Source organism: Patagioenas fasciata, chromosome 2, assembly GCF_037038585.1.
Source record: "Patagioenas fasciata isolate bPatFas1 chromosome 2, bPatFas1.hap1, whole genome shotgun sequence".
In the NCBI taxonomy this organism is placed as follows: domain Eukaryota; kingdom Metazoa; phylum Chordata; class Aves; order Columbiformes; family Columbidae; genus Patagioenas; species Patagioenas fasciata.
The window spans coordinates 166,548,784-166,569,555 of NC_092521.1; the positions used below are offsets into that span (position 1 = coordinate 166,548,784).

Below are 20,772 nucleotides of genomic sequence, written 5' to 3' on the forward strand. Positions count from 1 at the left end.
AGGGTGTTTGTCTTTGCAGGACAGGTGTTGGGCAAGTCATGGAGTCTGAGCTGTTCTCAAAGTGAACAAGCACCCAAGGGCCAGCTCCGAGTTCTGACTCATGAGGTAATCACAGCTTTATGGAAGAGGACAAATGCCCTTCCCAACACCACTCAGCACCTCCAAGGGATGGCAAGGACTGGGACAAGTGCCAGCGAGTTCCACGGATCAGGTGTCACTGATGGACACGGGGACTGAGTCACTGACGGGAAAGATGGGGAGGGTGAAAGGAAAAGGCTGGAAAACCGAAACCAGAAAACTAAATAAACTAAATGGGAATTCAAATTCATTTTGCAGCCAGTCAAAAGCATCCACTTTGCCACTCAGGTGGCAAAGCCTTTTACATCTGAGAGTTAATTTACAGGTGCTGCCTTCATTGCAAACTGGTTGCTGTAACCTCGCCAAATGGGAGAACAGATTGAAAATTTAGAGCATCCTTTGCGAAAATATGTGTGTCACAGTTTTGTCAACATTCTGAAGAACTTGACCTGACCTCCACCGGTGATGAGGGACCCTCTGAAGGCAAGATCGTCAGTACTGACCACAGCAAACAGAGGCATCTTGGACCTAGTAAGGCTCTGGAGGCACATGAGGACTACAGGCTATCCAGCAACACAAGCTGGGAAAAGGCTGAAGAGGCCTGGCAAAAACAAGGCTGCCAGTGGGTCACTCTGTACAGGAAAACTGAGATGGACTGTAATTAGAGTTGGAGTAGGTCCCCCAAGAGATCCAAGGCAGCCTGACACAGCTTGCACGGAGGAGTTTCCTCCACTTCCACTTAAAGGGTCTGTGTGTGTTGGTCGTACTAAACCCCGCAGTAAATATAAAGGAGGGTGAGATGGGGCTTTAGCAGTCCCTGTTCCAGGGGATGGCAACAGGTCTCTCAGATTACTATAAAACCAGGATAGATGGGATCTTTAGAGATCTGGTTTGTCCGAGCTACACCACAACCAGCCAGTTCTGTAGCATCCATCCCTGACTGATCCCTTCCTAAAACCCCCCAGTGTTTAGACTCTCCCCAGGTCATCTATTCTGGTGCTTCACTCTGTTTACAGCTGCAGGGCTTCTATTCATACAGAATAGTTTGGGTTGGAAGGGACCTTCAAAGCTCGTCCAGTGCCACCCCTGCCATGAGCAGGGGCATCTTCACCAGCTCAGGTTGCTCAGAGCCCCGTCCAGCCTGGCCTGGGATGTCTCCAGGGATGGGGCATCCACCACCTCTCTGGCCAACCTGGGACAGTATTTTACCAACCTCATTGTCTCCTTGCAGGCAAGCCCACCCTGGCGAGAAACATGAACACCCACCTTTGACAGTGACAAGCACGGAGCTGTAGGTCTGGCCTGCCAGGTTGGAGGCCGTGCACGTGTACAGCCCGTTGTCTATCTGCTTGCAGAAGAGGATCTTCAGCACAAAGTTCTCCTGGTCATCCTCGTAGATGACATGCCGCCGCCCTTCCAAAATGACCTCGTTGTCCTTCTTCCACACGATCTCTGGCTTGGGCTCGCCCGTCACGTAGCAGCTCAGCTTGGCGTGCTTCCCCTCTGTCACGCTGCACGTGCGTGTCAACGTCCCAAAAGTCGCGTTGCGGGCACCTTTGGTGGTAAATCCAGCTGCCCTCTCATAGTCCCGGGTGAGGCCGTAGCCAAAGCTGGACAACCCTTCTGAGTAAGAGTGGGCAGATGTTGAATCAAGACCTCCATGGGAGATGTCCATCTTCCTGATCTCCTCCCGCCTCTTTTGCAAGTGAGACAACAAAGATGCCGTCTTGCCGCAGCTGGTATCGAAATGGCTGCTGCTGCCCGGGTTGGAAGAGCCCTGTGTTTCCACCACCAGCGCGGCCGAAGCGCTGGCAGAGCCGATGGGATTCTCTGCTCGGCAGGTGTAGGTGCCACTGTCCCCCAGCCGGGCACACTGGATGGTGAGAGCGTTTGACTCCCCAACAGACTCAATCTGGAAGCGACCAGCATCAGCCCGGTTCCTCAGGTGTCTCCCGTCCTTCTCCCAGTTGACCGAGAGGGGAGGGCTACCCTGGACTTTGCATTTGAACATGGCATCTTCTCCCAACGTTACTTTGATGGAGGAGGGTTTCTGGATGAAGTAGGGGGCTGACTCTGTTACTGTGGTCTCCTCTCCAACTTTGATGCTGACAGCTGCAAAAGCTTCCCCGATGGTATTCTTGGCCCGGCAGATGTATTGTCCGCTGTCCTCCAGGCTCAGATCGTAGATTGTTAGCCTATAGAGATCCCCATCTTCTGTGGTTTTAAACCTCCCTCCAGACTGGACTGGAAGTTTATCCTTTTCCCAGCTCACAACTGGGATGGGGTTTCCAATGATCTGGCAGCTCAGGGTGGCATCTTTCCCCACAGACACCATAAATGCCTTAGGCCGGGTCAAGAACCGGGGGACTCCACTGAACGAGCTGTAATCCATCTTGGTTTCCTGAAGGGTGAGAAAAAAAAGTGTCAATAAAGAGCAAATTAGATGGTGCAGGCAAAGAATTGCTGTATTCCATGGTATCAGGACATTTGTTGTCTAGAACAAGTTGGGGCACATTTTCATTGTCCTTCTCATTAGGAGTGAGAAGGCCTCAGAATATTTTAAGTCTTGCACATTTCTTGGATTTGAGCTCAATAAAAGGCGGAGGGATAAGGTAACTCACTTCCCCACAGGAGTGCGTGGGTCAAATACACATCTTTGGGCAGTTCATACAGAAAGAACATGATGGTCCCTCTCAGCTTTGGCACCAGGAAAGTGACTTGCACTCTGTATAACATAGGGGCTAGTTCTGTAGCCATAGTGAAACAAATGGACATTTTAATCCTGAGAGATGTGTCTACCTATCAAGATACCTCCTCCATCATGCTCATGTCCTCTTCCTTTTCCTCTCTCTTTTTCTATCTCGTTGCTCTTGCTCTTTTCAGTTTTTCTGCCACATTGCCTTGTTTTCTGCATTTTTTAAAAATTCTGCTTCTTCAATATGTTCCATCTCTTCCTCTTGCCCTCTCTGATTATTCTGTGTTCACACAGACCTTATGGTGAACCCCTCTCCTGCAGGGACCAGCCTTTAGGAGGATACACAGATATGCCTGTCGTATTATTGATTATATTTCTCTCTATTCCCAGCTTCTCTTCAACGCAACCACTGAGATACAGATACTTTGAGGGCAATGGAAGCCAGTAAATATCTACACCTTATTTACGGCTTCATCCAGATGTTGTAGGGCCAGACACAGCTGCAATGGGGGTCGGTTTGGTGCACATCCATGGTTTGATGCACACACACCACGTATACAGGAGCGCAAAGCCACACGAAGGAACCACCATAGGGAATTCTCGCAGCAATCCAGATGGCGCCAAGCTTCTCCAAAAAAACCCCACGTGTCTTAGGGCTTACAGGGAAGACGTCTCATCGTACGTTTATCGCTAGTTGCTCTCTGGGAGAGCTGCACACCAGCCTGCAGCTGTTTGGTGACATGGACTAGCAAGGGGACAAGGCTCAGGCAGTGTTGAAATTAAATCTCATGGCAATTCTGGTGCCTTTGTGTCCCGAGAAAACCAAAACCAATCAAAGGCGCTAATCTTTATGGTCGTGATCACTCATACACACAGCCCACCCATCCCTGTGCAGCTGGAGAGTAATGCAGAGGATACAACCATCGTCAGAGTCCCCCCGAAATCCATGTAACACACAAACTATTCTTAATTCTTCACTGCTCCTTACATGGACTCCTGGGTGTCCTTTCCCTTCTGCTAGATCTAATCCTCCGGGAAGCCCTTTTCCGTGAATTGGCTAGCATTTACTCTGATAAGTATAGAACAGCAAAAAGCCTGGTCTTGACCCCATTAACACCAGTAACCGTGCACCAGCTGACTCTCTCTGGGACCAGGATTAGACCTGCTGATAATGCTCTGTAAGGAAAGAAGTGTCTCAGCTCCAAGTCTCTCTGGAACCCCTGCTGGGAAGATTTGAGTGCACCATTTCTCTCCAAGCTACTACAGACCTTATTGCGGCCTTTCTGTGCTTAAAAGGAGCTGATAAGAAAGATAAGACAGACTTTTAAGCAGGGCTTGTTGTGATAGAACAAGGGGTGATGGTTTTAAACTAAAGGAGGGGAGATTCAGGCTGGACATGAGGAAGAAATTATTGCCCCTGAGGGTGGTGAGAGCCTGGCCCAGGTTGGCCAGAGAGGTGGTGGCTGAACCATCCCTGGAGACATCCCAGGCCAGGCTGGACGGGGCTCTGAGCAACCTGAGCTGGTGAAGATGTCCCTGCTCATGGCAGGGGTGGCACTGGATGAGCTTTGAAGGTCCCTTCCAACCCAAACAACCTCTGCTCAGTGGGACTGCTATGCTGCTCTCACATCTCTGCTTTTTCACATTCAAAATGCCACAAAAAAAGCAAAACAACCAGTGTGCTCTGTGTTGTAAGTAACTCAGAGAGGAAATAATAACCAGCCACCACAGCAGAAATATCCTTCTTAATCCTACAGCAGTTTGGTTTCCTCAACGGCCACAAACCCACTCCCTCTCGCACCCAATGGCAGATGCTCACACAATCTCCCCCGCACCTCCAGTATTAATCACTAGGAGCCAGCCGAAAACCTGCTTTCATTTCTTGAGTTATCATTTTAACAGATGTTTTGTTATTCTCCTCCGTCCTCCTCCAGCTCCTGTTGCAGTGCATTAGCATTGAGGTGCAAATCACTGATGGCACCAGGGAGTGGGGGTTGGATTGACCTGCTGCATGACCTTGGGAAATCACAGATTTTCCCAGTCTCTTGTCTCCTCTCCCATTTCTTCTTCATATCAACACAGAGATGGTCTCGCAAATAATTGTATGCACGGTGTATATATGGCAGTGTACTTGCTGGAGTATGTGGCAAATCATGCATGAAAATTAATAACAGATCGCAATTTTTCTTTCCATTTACACTTCTGGGAATTGAAAGACATGAATTGCCATAAAACTAAATACTGGGAAAGAGGTGGCACAAAAATACTAAATGGTAGTTGTTATAATCATTATTATCATTGAAGATGGTACAGCTGAGATAACCTTCAAGCTTCATTTGAGCCACAGATCTAAGGCAAAACGAAACATAGTCTTCTTTCTATATTTAACAGGAAAAACAGACTACATCCTGCCCTCTGTCTCCTTCTCCAAAGAATATATGAAATGCTTAAGAAGCAGTGAAAGACTTTTCCCTTTATATAAAATTGATCCTTTCTAAACTAATTCAGTTTTGGTTGGTTTTGTTTCCTGGTATCAAGCAAATTTCATTATTGCAACAAAAATCCTTAGAAATTAAATAACATTTTTTCAAAACTTAAATCTGAAAAAAACAAAAACAAAAAACAGGGAAAAATCATTCTTAGTAAACACTAAGAGTACAAGGATTGATTGACTTGCAGTCATTAGTGCTGAGACCAACTGTCTTTCTGTAGAGTGGTCACCTTCAAAACTAGTTGTGGTGAATATACAGAACTGTTTTTCTCTTGGTCTCAAGCTGGTCTAGAAATCTGTGAACTAGTTTGCACTTCTTTAGTCTCTCTTACCACCTTCATCCTCTGTCCTCACTCAAGCTTTAAAATCCATTTTCCATAAACACTTGCAAAGCTGCGAGTAGAGAAGCTGCATGAATGCTTAGAAGATGCAGACAGGAGCCTTGGGCTTGAGCCAAAGTACATTGAAGTCAGTGGAAATTTCCACTGAAGTCAATTCATTGACAATGAGTCTTTTGCTAATTTAGGAAGGACCATTCCAATGTTCAGAGGGGGATGCTGGGATTCAAGTTCATCTCTGGAAAATCCAGCAGTAACATTCATTACGTTAACTAAGAATTAACAAGCAAAACACAGGCTCAGAGCTCTTGTCCTAATCTTTCTGAGTCTTTAACTTGAAGGCTGCACCGTGTCATCAAAGCACTGGGATCCATCTCCAGAAGACACTGCCATGTCTCATCCTTCCTAGGTCCTGAGTTGTTTCTGACAGGTGTGTTACTGAATCATTTTCAGCTTCAAATCCATAGCATCAAAAAGAGCAGAAAATAAACTTGCTTTACTTCTCCTTGACGTGGGTTCTACATAATATGGAGGAGAGTCTGGAGCACATAGATGGCTACAGACCCAAGAGGTGCCTCCTTGGTTGCCGGACATTGATCCTTCAGCAAATGGTGGCTTCCCTCAAACCTCATGTTTGCTGTTTTCACAGAACAGTTTGGGTTGGAAGGGACCTTCAAAGCTCATCCAGTGCCACCCCTGCCATGAGCAGGGACATCTTCACCAGCTCAGGTTGCTCAGAGCCCCGTCCAGCCTGGCCTGGGATGTCTCCAGGGATGGTTCATCCACCACCTCTCTGGCCAACCTGGGCCAGGCTCTCACCACATTCACTGTAAAAAATTTCTTCCTCATGTCCAGCCTGAATCTCCTTTAGTTTAAAACCGTCACCTCTTGTCCTATCACAACAGGCCCTGCTAAAAAATCTGTCCCCATCTCTCTTATAGGCCTCTTTTAAATTTTCCTCACCTTGTCCACAGGAGGTGCACCCAAATCTGGAGGAGATCTCTCCTGCGTGGGACATGGTGGGCACTCTCAAAGCCTGGTTCTTACAAAGATGAGAGCAGGGATGCCGCTCACTTCCCAAAGCTCTTGTGCATCCTCCTCCCCTGCCCTCTGGTGCCAAACAACGCCCAAACAAGCCCCAGCTGCTCATTAGCACCTCTGATAGTAAAGAACAATTCAAGCACAGGGAAACTGATACATCAGGGGCCTATTGCTTTTGTTCCTGGACCAGACTGGTGCAGAAAATCCATCCAAGATGCTTCTTTCTGGTGATCATAGACTCAAGGTCCAGCCTCCCGCTCCCATTTCTCCCAAACACCCACCTTTGTTTTGCAACTCACTTCTCTCCATGGGGTACAAGCCACTGTCCCCACAGATCTCTTGGTCCAAGGTGAGGACCCCATGGCCCATGCTGTGGTCTTACAGCACACCTCGTCTCCACCAGCTTTCACCACGTGCCCTCACACCCAACGTTTCTTATGCCATTATGCCAGAAGAAAATCCAAGAATTAGTGAAAACAGAGTGTCCTCATCAGTATTATTTTAATTTCTAACATGGTGGGAAAGTAAAATGGGGTTTATTCCTTCCTCTGCCACTGGCTTACATTTATCATAATGAGAAAGTAATTCAAACTCTTGTATCTTTGGTCCCTGTCTGAAAATTGGGGTGAAAACCTTGCTGTAGGGACACCGAAACCATGAAATCCAGCAACAAGCATGAAACCCTAACCTGTGGCAAGGATGAAGCCGCAATAAGTATCTCACTAACAGAACAGTTTAGGCTGCACTAGATCAACTACACTTTATAAGTTTAAATAGAATAAAATCCATCACATTCCATTAGGCTGATGAATAGATTAGGACTAAGAGGGAGAGGACAGCCTTGTGGACATGCAGAAAGGACAAGATTTAATATTTCTACAGTGTGACTTGTTAATCAATTTAGTAAATGACTGCACTAATTCAGATTCTTTGTATGTACATTCAAACTTTAAATAGAAAAAAAAATAGTAACTCTGCAATGCCAGGACAGCTCCCTTGGAAGCGACAGGACTGACAACAAAGCATGAATAAACTTCGTCAATGCAAATGCCCTTTCCAATTAATCCTACAGACATTTCCCAGTGTCATATTTCGCCTTATAATCCCTCTGTGATTAATCATTTGCAGTAGAGATCACATTCCCATCTGGGTATTTCTGAGCACGCCCAAGGCAAAGCAGCAGTCTTTGTAATTCTGCTTATGTCTTTATTCATTCACATTTTCACTGTTTTATGTGTAGGGGAAAGAGGCGCAAGTGTCAGTGCAAATAAATCAAAACATTGGTCAGGAACCAACACACAATCAAGGCCTCTGACCCCTTCCTGTCCTCACCACGTTCATTCTCTGCCCGACACCTGCCTCCCCATGGAAGAAGAGAGCAAGTCCCTTGGCAACGAGAACAACCACAGATCACACCAGTTCTTTCAGTTCCTGCTGGAGTAGTCTGAGGTGATGCTCATCGGGAGACTCATCAGGAGATGGAAAGTCCTGATGGAGAGTCCTGATGGTGGTGCCATCACTCCCTTGATCTCCTGCAATGATTTGCTGTGCTCTGCTGGCCCATGGGTTGGCTTCATGTTGCTTCATCAATGTTGAGCTGCATCTGTAAAGCCTTCAACAACCTCTGAGAAGACAGAGGTCCCACACCATGGTATATTGCCCCTCAAGCAGTCATCAGCCTGTGATGACCATAGAATCACAGAATAGTTTGGGTTGAGGCGACCTCCAAAAGTCACCCAGTGCCACCCCTGCCATGAGCAGGGACATCTTCACCAGCTCAGGTTGCTCAGAGCCCCGTCCAGCCTGGCCTGGGATGTCTCCAGGGATGGTTCATCCACCACCTCTCTGCCCAACCTGGGCCAGGCTCTCAACACCCCCATTTTAAAAATTTCTTCCTCATGTCCAGCCTGAATCTCCCTCCTTTAGTTTAAAACCACCACCCCTTGTCCTATCACAACAGGCCCTGCTAAAATGTCTGTCCCCATCTTTCTTATTGGCCCCTTTTAAGCACTGAAAGGCCCCAATAAGGTCTCCCCAGAGCTTCTCTTCTCCAGCTGAACACCCCAACTCTCTCAGCCTGTCCTCCCAGCAGAGCTGTTCCAGCCTCGCATCATTTCTGTGGCTCCTCTACCCCTCACCAACAGGTCCATTTCTGTCCTATGATGCTCCATGATGCTCTTTGGCATGAGAGAGGACAGGCATGGCAGGTTATTCTCTGTCCAAGCCTTTCATCCAGTCGTTAAAAGGAGAATCCTGTCCACCACAGCTCTGGGCAAAGAGCATCAGACTATCCATCTCGTAAAACATTCCCAAGACAGATGTGGCCTCAAGTAACCAGAGACTTTGAGGATGCAAAGCCCAGGTGAGGACAGGCACCTGAACCTAAGGCCACTGAAGTCCAAATACAGATCAGGAACACAGAGGTTCTCATGACAGCGCATTTAGACCCATCATGTGATTGCTTGCTCATTTTCTCAATCCTCTTTTACCCTTTCTTTGCCCAAACTGTTGATTTGGGGTCTTTTTGTTGCCTTTATAGCTCATGTTTCTGGACTTTCTTCACAATACCCACTGTTAAGCCTTGCACTCCTGATGGGAAAGGCAAGATCCACAGGGAACCTCCTGCCTCTGGGTCCTGAGCTTTCACAGAATACCAATAAAACAGAAGTTCCAGACAAAAATCAAGACAGCATTGGTATTACTGCAGTTTACATGACCTATCTGTATGCTTTATCCCATTTTAAAATGTCAGAAAGCAGAATCTGTGGGCGGGAAGGGAAGTTGATGGGTCATCAAATGGAAAGTGCAGATTTCCTTTGATGTTTGAAGTTCTGCTGAGGGAAACCAGCAATAACCCAGCTGCTCTATTACTCCTAACACCCTCCCAGGGAATGGACAACTTTGACACAGCAGAAATGTCCAGTGTCAGCTGCAAGCTCAGTGACATCAAATGGGCATGGGTGGGCTCCTAGAAGCCATCACAGTGTGCTTTATGGGTGAAATGCACACCAGCACACCCAGTTCTACATCCCCGTTACGTCTCTAAATCAGGGGTAAGCAGAGATTTGCGCCGATGCACTAATCCAAGGCGGCAGAATTCATCTGACGCCGGTTTCACCAGAGCAGGACTCAGAGCTGGACTCGGAGCTTAGCTTGGGCTGCTCTAAATTCCACTTCAGTGAGGGACAACGGATTCTGGTATGTCCAAAGGTCATTTGATGAGCAGATGGAGGAGGTTTCTGTGCTGGTTTGGGGGATCAGTCTCCCTGCACCATAGGAGATGTTGGACACAGTGAAAGCCGTGTGCCTAAAATAAACTAAGCCTATTGCAATGAGGTTCTAGCTCAATTCAGAATGAGTCTATTTGTATTCCCTGCCACCTACGACCTCCATAGCAAGCCAAAGTCCATGAGAGACATGAAGGGAAACGTCACAGCAGGTCAGCGGCTAACGTAGTGTTAAACCTGGTGAGCAACCCTCAGCAAAGAGATGGGTAAGCGCAAGGCAGGGCAATCTTGTATTTCTGACCTTCAGGGCAGGGCTAAATGCGCAGCAACTGTCTAGGAAGGGACTTGCATCACCTTATCCTCCTGGTATTCATAGTTCATCAATAATCTGAATATTTCTAATGAATGGTAGTGAACAACAGAGCCAAAGAAACCACTAGAAAATTCCAACAAGAAACAAGGACAAATGGCATGGTTTGAGCACACAAGCAAGCAAGGCAGTCAGATCACCTTCCAGTCACATACGTAAGCGTACACTTAATGTAAAACATAGAAGATTGAAGCCACTTAGAAGATTTATGTGGTTAAAGCACGTATTATCTTTCCTCTTTGATACAAACCTACTGCTTATAAAGCTCAGTCCTCTTGTAACCATATGGCCAGCAATCACTTTCCATCAGTAGCTTCAGAAAGTTCCATGCAAGGAAGGAACTTGGTCCTACTTGGCCTTTCCTACAGTATAGGCGGTTCACTTCAGATTCCCCCTTTATTGGAACTACAAACAACCCCAGACCCTTCTGGAGGACTAAAGCTGTTCAAATCACCCCCTTTGCTAATCAAGACTCCAATAGCAGCATCTTTTCCTTTTATTTTTCTGAGTCTAAATGTGCCCAGGCTGCTCTGTCAATGTGTAAGAAAAAGGCTGCATCACAAGGGAGGTCTCAAGCACATAGCGATGCTCATTCTTGCTCCATAGGGGTGAGAAAGCAGGAGACAAATGGAGTGAAAAGACAAAAATTCTGGGTTTGCCACCCTGGGGACAGAAAAGGCGAGATGTAAATTCTAACAATTTAATGATAAATTTCACCCAAGTGGGTTTTGCTTCACCCACAGCCCCTGGAAAGAAGCAGCTGTGGTGGAATTGGACCCTTAGGTGCATCCCAATGTCTGCTTGGATGACAACGATTGGCACCTTGAACCAGGTGACCTTCAAAGGTTCAGCAAAACAGTGGATTCACACCGATTTATCTTACTTTATTGGTCTCGTGGTTTGGAAGGCAGGACTTCTATACGTCTGAAGTTGGCAGCACTATGATACCGTGACACTATGGCACAGCTGTGCTAATGCACGTGTCCTCTCCACATGCATAGACACATACACCTTTCTCTCCCTTGCATGAACAAAACCAGTGCTGAACCAAATTAAATCCTTTGCATCAACAGAAAACAATAAGCTCGCTGATATTAAGCTATAAACACCGCCTCCAGTTTTAGCACATGCGATTTCCTACGCGAGAGAGTTGCAGGGTCACAACTCCCACAGGGACAAAGAATTCCCCTCGGTGACAATTAGCAGCGAGGCTCTGACCTGAGCCCTTGTATTTTAACAAGTGGATGTCATTGTCATTACAGCCACTCCACCCCATTGAGCTGTACGGCCCAAAATAGCCTCAGCTGTCGAGCTCCATCTCTCTCCATCTCTCATCAGAGCCATTTGTAGAAATGCGAGGAGGGTGGGGGGTTGCGGTGTGAATCGGCATTGACGCCGGAGAGAAGCTCAGAGGGGGGAAAATAAGCCCGTGCTAAAGAGAAAAGCAGCACTGAGATTATGCCCTGGAAATACAACTTTTTAAAACATTCTTTTCTGCCACGTCCGGGTTTTTCATGCACACTGCTATCTCCAATTTGAGGACAAAATATACCAGGTAGAATGAATGGGTTTAAATGTGACTTTTCCCTTCTTTTCTCCTCTCCTCTGGAGGTTGGTCTTTCCTCTTTTTGCCAGAAGTAATTAAGCAAAGCAATCTGCATTTGGTTCAGACCAGAAGGACGGATTTACTGCCTGTACCTCCAGCTCCAAATACATTTCATAAAACAAGACATACTCCAGCATGTTGTGGGAATAACCTCACCCCTCCCTCAGCTACAAAACAACATTCTCCATGTTCTGTGGGACACCTGTATCCCCAGGTCCGCTCTTTAGACGAGGGTTTAGGTCTTACCTGGAGTCTTGTCAGAGTCTCAGGAGAAACAAAGCTCTGGGCAGGGTAAGAAAAAGTCGATTCCTACTGAGATGACGAAAGAAGGAAAGGGGAGAAGGGGAAGAGAGGACATGGGGAGACCATGTTGGTTGTGGATCCCCCGTCCCTTTCCCCTTCAGGAAAATAAAACAGAAACCCCAGCGATGGCAGGGACGCGCAGCAGAAGGTCCCCTCGAGTCCCCCGGTGGTGGCTTTGCTGCTGGGGGTTAGGCTGTGCCGTCCCACCCCTCTTCTGGGTTGTCCTCCTCCAGTCAAATTGCTGACGTGCTTTGCTTTCCCTCCGCAGCCCAGCTCCAAAATAGCTCCGGGTGTCATTTACCGGGGAGATCAAGTTTCCTGAGAGAGACAGAGACGAAAGGGCATCGTTTGAGGGACTCGCTGAGATGGTCCAGAGAGTGGGTGGGGGGCAAAAGCCATCAGAGATGTGTGGTTTTCATGGTGTGGGGGACAGACCGTGGTGACAGGGTGGGTTAGAACTGCTCCTCAAGAGCCCGTCCCAAAGCCAAGCGATAAATGTGACGCGGGGACTCGGGAACGGGCAGATGCCAACTTATCAGTGCTACACACCAGCCAGGAATTCTTTTCCAAAGGCATCAGATCAATAGTAGGTTTATTTATAACAGCCCAGGCAAGAGTCGTTACAATGGTGAATAAACTGCAAGTTAATAAACCTAAGTGTATCTCTCCATTTCTTAACCTAAGCTTGACTCTCCCTGCCTTTTCACCACAGGAAAGCGTCTGCAAAAACGGCACTAACATTGCATCTTAGAGGCTCAAGATCATATTTACTATGTTTACCAGTAAAATTGCTGTTTTTATAACAATTTCCTGAACACGGAGTTCGCACCAAATCTTACAATAAATCAAAGCATTTTGCATTTAAAGTCATTTCTGTCAATGTTAGAGGAGCTAGAACAGAGCCCAGCAGGCTCCCGCACAACCACTTTCCCTCTGGGCTATCAGGAGTGAACTACAACACGCTTATTTTTGGCAATAAACAAAGCAGATAACGTGCTGCACAGTCTGAGGACCTGGGTCAGCTGGAGATACAACAGTGATTGAAGAGTCAGAGGGACCAGAGACAGAGAACCATGCAGTGTCCTTACACACACTTAGAATATCAACTCTCGAAGCTTCTAAGTCTTGCATTGGGTTCACAGGGCTATCGAAAACTAAAACATGGAGGACATCCAGCATGACCTGAGTGCAAATGGGATCTCCTTGAAAGAAGAACTCAAGGAGAAGGTGACAAGGAAGAAAAGCAATAAGATCAGGAGGGCTCTATGGACTTAACGCAATGGGATGACCAAGAATGAGGATGCTGGACAGCAGGAAACACTGAAGCTGTTCTAGGGCTGGTGTCTCTAGAGTGAAGAAGCTGGACGTTGGATTTCTCTAGAAGCAGATCATGATGGAGCGAGTTGAGAGAAGGGAACGGAGCTGGTGAGGAGCTGGAGCACAAGTGTGATGGGAGCGGCTGAGGGACCTGGGGGGTTCAGCTGGAGAACAGGAGCTGAGGGGAGACAGGGACACAAAGAAACGGCCTCAAGTTGTGCCAGGGGAGGTTGAGGTTGGATGTGGGGAACAATTTCTTCCCCAAAGGGCTGTGGGGCATTGGAACAGGCTGCCCAGGGCAGTGCTGGAGTCACCATCCCTGGAGGGGTTGAACAGACTGAGATGAGGTTCTCAGGGACATGGGGCAGTGCCAGGGGTGGGTTATGGTTGGACTCCATGATCTTGAGGGGCTTTTCCAACCAAAATGAGTCTATTCCTGCAAGCAGCAGCATCTCCTGCACTGTTCCACACTGGCTCTAATGGGGTCTCCAGGCGGGGGAAAGGAGGGGAAGGGTGGAGAAGTGGGGGGAAGGGGAAGAAAGGGGGTGGAGGGGGCGGAAAGGAGGGGAATTGGGGGGAGGGAAAGAACAGGAGGGAACAGAAAAGAAGGAGTTTATTGTAGTGTCCCCAAAATCAACTTACAAAACATAGGCCTAAACCAGCAACAACAGCAACCTGCTGGGAGTGGATGAAGGAAACTTGAGTCCAGAAACCCACAAACAAACCTGCCCTGCTTCCGCTATTCCAGTCCAACATTTTTACACAAAGATGGCGAATTTGGTTCAGTTATTGCGCAACATATCAGGCTGTGCTTGGTGACCAAAATCCTTGCGGTTCAAACAAAGTGATGGCCCTTTGCTCTTGATTCTTTGAGGCAGAACATCCATGTCCTGTGGCGCCACATGAAAGCTCCGCTACGTTCTTCCTCGGTTGTCTACAAAATATGGGAAATGCAAAAATTTGGGGATTTGGGATGGGAGTGAAGGGAAAAAGGAATCACAAACCAGACGAATTCATGTATTAGCCACGAAATGCTTGACTTGCAACCAGTAACATGCACAGACATCGACATTCTAACTACAGGGATACTCGGCTTATGCTCCATCTATTATCAGTTGAAAACCCAGCCCATGCGACCTGCTGAACTGGCACAACATATAGAATCATATAATAACTTTGGATGGATGAGAACCTTAAGTTCATTGAGTCCAACCAGCACCTAAATCTGGAGTATCTACGTGTCATCAAGAGGTATCTCAATGCATATAAGTTCATACAGCGCTGGGTGTTATGTGTGGAATTGAAGGGATGCTCAAAAATGTCTAAAAAGCAGATTAAATAACAAAAAAAAGGCAAATGTTCAAAATGTATCAGCAATAAATCTATTTTGATTGTCTAAACCTACCTGCTGTGCACGTGTAGACACACTGTCCAATTCCAGAATCCAGGGTTTCCATCTACCTACATTCACCTAAATTCTCATCACCGATTTGTAAATCACGTTGGCTTCCAGTGCCTTTTAGGACCTTCAGCAGAACCTTCTGTTCCTTCTCGTAGCTTCTAAGCTGCCAACAAAACCATGTGTGGCAACCTGGAAGCACTCCCCCCATCCTCAACAGAACAAAGGACCTCGTTATGCCTTAAACATCTGGTTTTTGTTACTTTGGGAGGAAGAGATAAATGACACCTCATCTTATCTTTCCTGAAGTTTTATGGCCATGAAGGCAGACGCCTTGGAAGATAAGGACAACTAACAGTGTTGCTGTAAAAGGCATCATGGCCTAATTGAGATGATAGAGATGAACCATCTGTTGGACAACCAACTATCAGAAGAAACCATGAACCAACAGCTACCCCTGACGGGCAAGACAACTCACTTCTGGTCAATACCATGAAATTTCCCTTAGTTTGAAGACCCCAGACCCATTTCCAGAAGAGTCTTCCTAATGAGCATGAAGAGCGAGCAGAGGGAGGAGGTGAACCACCTTCTCCTATCTCGCGTGGAAACGAACTGAGTTATACAACAACTTCACGTATGATATGGCGGCATGTAAATCTTCAATGCGTCCCCAACTCCAGAGGTCATCACGGGATCAATGTACCCATGGAGTGGTGACATCTTACTGTCCCTCTCTCTCTCTCCCTTTCTCTTTCTGATATCTTAGTTTTCCTCTTCCCTCTCTCTCTTCCTTTTTCTTAAACATATAAAGCAATACCATTGTAAGTTCTGCTGCTAAAGTCTCGTTAAGTTTTGTATTATAGTTACTAATTGTTGCTAATCCATCATTAGTAGAAGTACTTTTGCTGCCAATGTATTGATAAGTTTTGTGATATTATAACATGCTTTTGCCAAGTCACTGATTGCTGTAATTTGTATTCCACCATGTGCTTTTAGTACATTCATAATTGGAGCCCCAGAGTGACTGTCCGTCATGCACTTCGCATTGACACGCGGAATTACCCGGAGTTAACTCACACCCGATCTCATCTGTTGATCAGGGCGCGTGTCGCGTTCAGAGTGAACTCATCCCTCACCCCATCTGTTGGGACGGGACACCGTGACACTTGCTAAATGGATTTAGTTGGAGAAACGTGCCCAACCCATCAAGACTTTCCCCTCCCAACAGCATTGTGTGATGGGCTCAGCTTAGCAAAATTAAAGACCGACCTTTGTTTTCAACTATTTGATGCAATTCTACATTTTCACAAGTCGTGCCTATGCGTAACTTTACATCCCGATGCAAAGATAATTCCCCGAGCGCAACGAATGTCAACCAAACATGCCCCGTGTTCTCCCACAGAATTCACTGAAGCAACAAAACGAGTCTCGTAAAACGTGAAGTTTAATTTTCATAACTGTGTTAAAGCAGAACATGTAACGTGCCTTTTCAAGGCAAAATTACCCCAAACCGAACTCATCCCACGTGGAGAACAGCAGCTGATCAACAGTGCGAGTCGAACTAAACAAAACAAGAAGCTGTAACTATTTATTAGGGACAAACACACAATACAGTTGATTATTTAAATAAAAGGAATTAAACCACATAAATAAAAATAGTAAAAAATTACACTGGCTGTGATTTATTATAGAATCTTCATAATTTTGCGACTCCCGTACATGTACAACAAACCTTATAATCTCTTTTGATCATTGTACCTTTTGTTTAGTGGAAACCAGGTGTCCGCACATGGTTTTTTTATGCTACACGAGGCATCCCCGTGTTGCACAGGAAATCACTACCAGAAAAAAGGGAAAACAGATGAAATTCACAAGTCTGGGTGTCCCAAGGCCCTGAAATACCCAAGTCCACCCCAAAGAGATCTGCGAAATATAATTCGGAATCCTCAATATTTCACTAACAGTGTAAAATTTGCTGCTTTAAGTAAATGAGTTTGACTGACAAACATGTAAAAGATACACTACAGACAGCAAATAGTATATTAAAATATAAACACTATCAATCTTTTTATATCTGGCATAAAAAATAAAAGGAAACTTATTTTTCCCATATATATATATATATATATTGGAAATTGCCTAATTCTGAAAAACCTATGCTCATTAAGGTATCGCTGTGCATAAACAAGTTTTCAATTGGTTTTATTTTATAGAGTAAAAAAATGTAAAGCAATCTCTGTCTGGCAACAATATTAAGTCGACTCTGATTTGTTCTTCCTCTCTAACAAGCTTTTCACATATAATACGCAAATATTTTCCTTATTCAGGCTCAGCTGGCAAACAACCAAAAAGGATTTCAGGCAGAAAGGGCCCTGGGGGTACTAATTGAAGCTCAACATGAGCCAACAGTGTGCCCAGGTGGCCAAGAAGGCCAATGGTGTCCTGTCCTGTATCCAAACCAGCATGGTCAGCAGGACAAGGGCAGTGATCCTTCCCCTGTACTCTGCATTGGGGAGGCCACACCTGGAGTGTTGTGTTCAGTTCTGGGCCCCTCAGGTCAGGAAAGAGATTGAAGTGCTGGAGCGGGTCCAGAGAAGAGCAACAAGACTGGGGAAGGGACTTGAACACAAGAGCTATGGGGAGAGGTTGAGGGAGCTGGGCTTGTTCAGTCTGGAGAAGAGGAGCCTTAGAGCTGAGCTCAGCACTCTCTAGAACGACCTGAAGGGCAGTTCTAGCCAGGGGGGATTGGGCTCTTCTCCCAGGACAAGGGGGCATGGGCTTCAACTCTGCCAGGGGAAATTGAGGCTGGAGATTAGAAAGCAATTCTGTGCAGAGAGAGTGGTCAGCATTGGAATGGCTGCCCAGGGAGGTGCTGGACTCACCGGCCATGGAGGTTTTTAAACTGAGATTGGCCATGGCAGTTAGTGCCATGATCTGGTCAATGGACTGGAGTTGGACCAAGGGTTGGGCTGGATGATCTCTGAGGTCTTTTCCAACCCAGTCCATTCTGTGATTTATATCTCTAGTTCCTAATTTTCATCAAACTTGCTCCTAACCTGATACATTTTCAATCTAGAACAGCACAGACTACAAACATACATTACATGTTTTTATTTTTGCACCTTTGATTACAGTATTGCTAACGAAGGAAAATAAGGACCTTCCGTTCTATATGACTGATGAAGTTGATTGGCAAGGTTATTAAAAAATTAATTAGAAAGCAATGGCTACCAAAAAATAAGAGATGCCTGATTTTGATATAATGTTCTACAAAACAAATTGGTGACTGAGATGGATAAATTGCACAGGAAATAAATCATGGTCTGTGGTTAAGGCTCTATTTCTATCCAAGCAGATCAGGATAAAACAAGGCGCAATATTCTCAGAAACCCACAAATTCAGTTCAACCCAAGTTTCTGCATTAGGCACATTCCTCGGCTTTAAAAGAAAGCAAAATCATCCTGCTAATTCCAAGTTGTCAGCGTAGCACGAAACCTTATTAAAAAGGTTGGGAATGTATCAGTCCAGAGTTTGATAATAAATGTTCAAGGTGAACTACTAAGCTTGAATTTACAAAGAGTTGCCTCACTCAAGACACCACAGCAAAGCCACGAAGGCAAATCAAGACACGAATGTGTTAAAAGCTGCCATGGAATCAGGACCCGTTGCAAACGCACTCATCGAAAAATGATAATGAATTAATAAATTCCAAAGCCAACTGCTTTAATGTTCACTGCTGTGCATTATTCCCCGTTCTCATTCAATATTAATAATATAATAATACAACCTAATAATACAATCTAGAATGGTGACGTGTTAAATAATCAGGAACTCAAGCTTTTGCACTTTCATGAGTCTGTTGGAAAAAAAACCTTAATCTGGAAAAGCGTGGCCATAAAGCGGAATTTAAGATTTAGTTTTACAACCATGATCGTGTACACGGTCAAAGCAATAAAGAGAAACACAACTGAAAACCCTGAACCCACTGCTCTGGGTTGCTCCCATGTGCAGCATTTTGATACCACGGCTCCCCAATAGAGAATGGGGGGAAAATAAAACAAAAAATAAAAACCTTTACAAAAACAACCAACAAATTCCACACACGAAACCAAACCAAAAGACAACCAACCAAAAACCAGCTTTCAAATCAAGTAAAATATAACTTAAAAAAACCCAATCATATAGGCTTAAGGTCTGTTTGTTGCGTATTTTTCAGAGTATTTAAATAACCAAAACAATCCAGCTGCCTACAGAATTAGAGCTGTGCCATTGTGTATGAATTGTGTATCACACTGAGCAAAGTTTTACGCTAAGAACTTCTTGCCATTTGACATTTTCTAAGTTTAGCAAAGCTGAGCTTAAACGCAACTTCATTCCTTTCCCTTAGAGAGAGCGGCTGGGAGGTGGTGACCTCCATCCAAGGGTAAGGACCATGTCCCCGTTGGTCTGAGCTCCATCCAAGGGTGAGGACCATGTCCCCGTTGGTCTGAGCTCCATCCAAGGGTGAGGACCATGTCCCCGTTGGTCTGAGCTCCATCCAAGGGTGAGGACCATGTCCCCGTTGGTCTGAGCTCCATCCAAGGGTGAGGACCATGTCCCCGTTGGTCTGAGCTCCATCCAAGGGTGAGGACCATGTCCCCATTGGTCTGACCTCCATCCAAGGGTGAGGACCATGTCCCCGTTGGTCTGAGCTCCATCCAAGGGTAAGGACCATGTCCCCGTTGGTCTGAGCTCCATCCAAGGGTGAGGACCATGACCCTGTTGGTCTGACCTTCATCCAAATATAAAAACCATGTCCCTGTTGGTCTGACCTCCATCCAAGGGTGAGGACCATGGCCCTGTTGGTCTGACCCAGCTGTCCCCAAGCCCTAGTCCAGCTGAATTTCACGGGACACAACCACATGAGGGTGGATGGGTGGCCATCAGAGAGGGACAAGAACAAGCCAGCTCTGCCACAAGTGGAACCCTCACAGCATCTACAAGCAGCTGCTGGGGAAAAAGGAAAGAGTTGAAGCCAAGAGTCTCGTGGTCCCTCAGGATCTCTCCCTTGTGACCACAAGAGACACGAAGGCAAGTGATCCTGCCCATGGGAAGTGCTCAGAGCTTCCTTCCTCCTTGTAACTCCCCTTTCCTCCTTTATTTCCCCAAAATGAATGGAAGAAGGTCCAGGTAGCAAATAAAATATAATGCCAGGAAGCTGTGCTCATGGTCTCCACTGGAAAAGCGTAAAGGACTAAAACTAGGGTGCACTCCACAAAATGTTGGGGTTATCTCCAGGTTCTCTGAAAACACTAAATGACCTCAACAAAGTCTCCTGCTCACATAATCTCCATCTTCTGCTGTTTGTTTACTTCACCAAAGAGAAAACTTATAAGAAACTTATTCTGAAGACTGGAGCATCAGTTTCCAATCTGTAAGGCAAATCATTTCCAAATTATACATATTTGGGTACAAAAAGAGTAGCAGCTGTAGTAAATAGCAAAAGCAAAGAAGGATATTCAGTCCGGAAAGAAAAAAATGAAGCAAACAAACAAAAAAATCACAGCACACAAACCAAACCAACAGCAGCAGTTTGGGGACTAACAGCCATACACACGCTGCGGAAAAGGCCACAGCGAGACAAGCACCATGAACATATATAATCTCCCCGGATGCTGTTCTAATAAAAATTATGACAAACTAATACCAATTGATTAGTTTTAGCTTATATAGACACCATCAGAAGAACTTGGATATAGAAGAAAAGTAGAAATTCCAAACCCATATCCAGAAAAACATCAAGTTCTTACTCCGAGGCTGGTTTCAGTTCTAGGAACCAAGCAGGTTGAATCACAAGAAGCCTTCAATTATTTACACAGAATATAGAAATAATTGTAATTCTTAAATCTGTGTTGCGCTGGACTATCA

General features: G+C 45.9%; 1 protein-coding gene across 25 annotated transcripts in view; it reads right to left on the reverse strand.

Moving 5' to 3' along the window:
* Positions 1 to 12,592, reverse strand: part of OBSCN (obscurin, cytoskeletal calmodulin and titin-interacting RhoGEF) — a 198,490-nt gene extending 185,898 nt beyond the window's left edge. For 21 of the 25 annotated variants that reach the window (XM_071805408.1, XM_071805404.1, XM_071805396.1 and 18 more), the window contains exons 1-2: positions 12,093 to 12,591; positions 1,345 to 2,479 (exon numbers count right to left, since the gene is read on the reverse strand). In XM_071805408.1, the coding sequence (XP_071661509.1) occupies positions 1,345 to 2,470 (1,126 nt within the window). In that variant the 5' untranslated portion in view covers positions 2,471 to 2,479; positions 12,093 to 12,591. Of the gene's footprint in view, positions 1 to 1,344; positions 2,480 to 12,092 lie in introns of all 25 variants that reach the window. The other 4 variants (XM_071805415.1, XM_071805414.1, XM_071805413.1 and 1 more) reach the window with 3 other exon arrangements.
* Between the last annotated feature and the right edge of the window lie 8,180 nt (positions 12,593 to 20,772).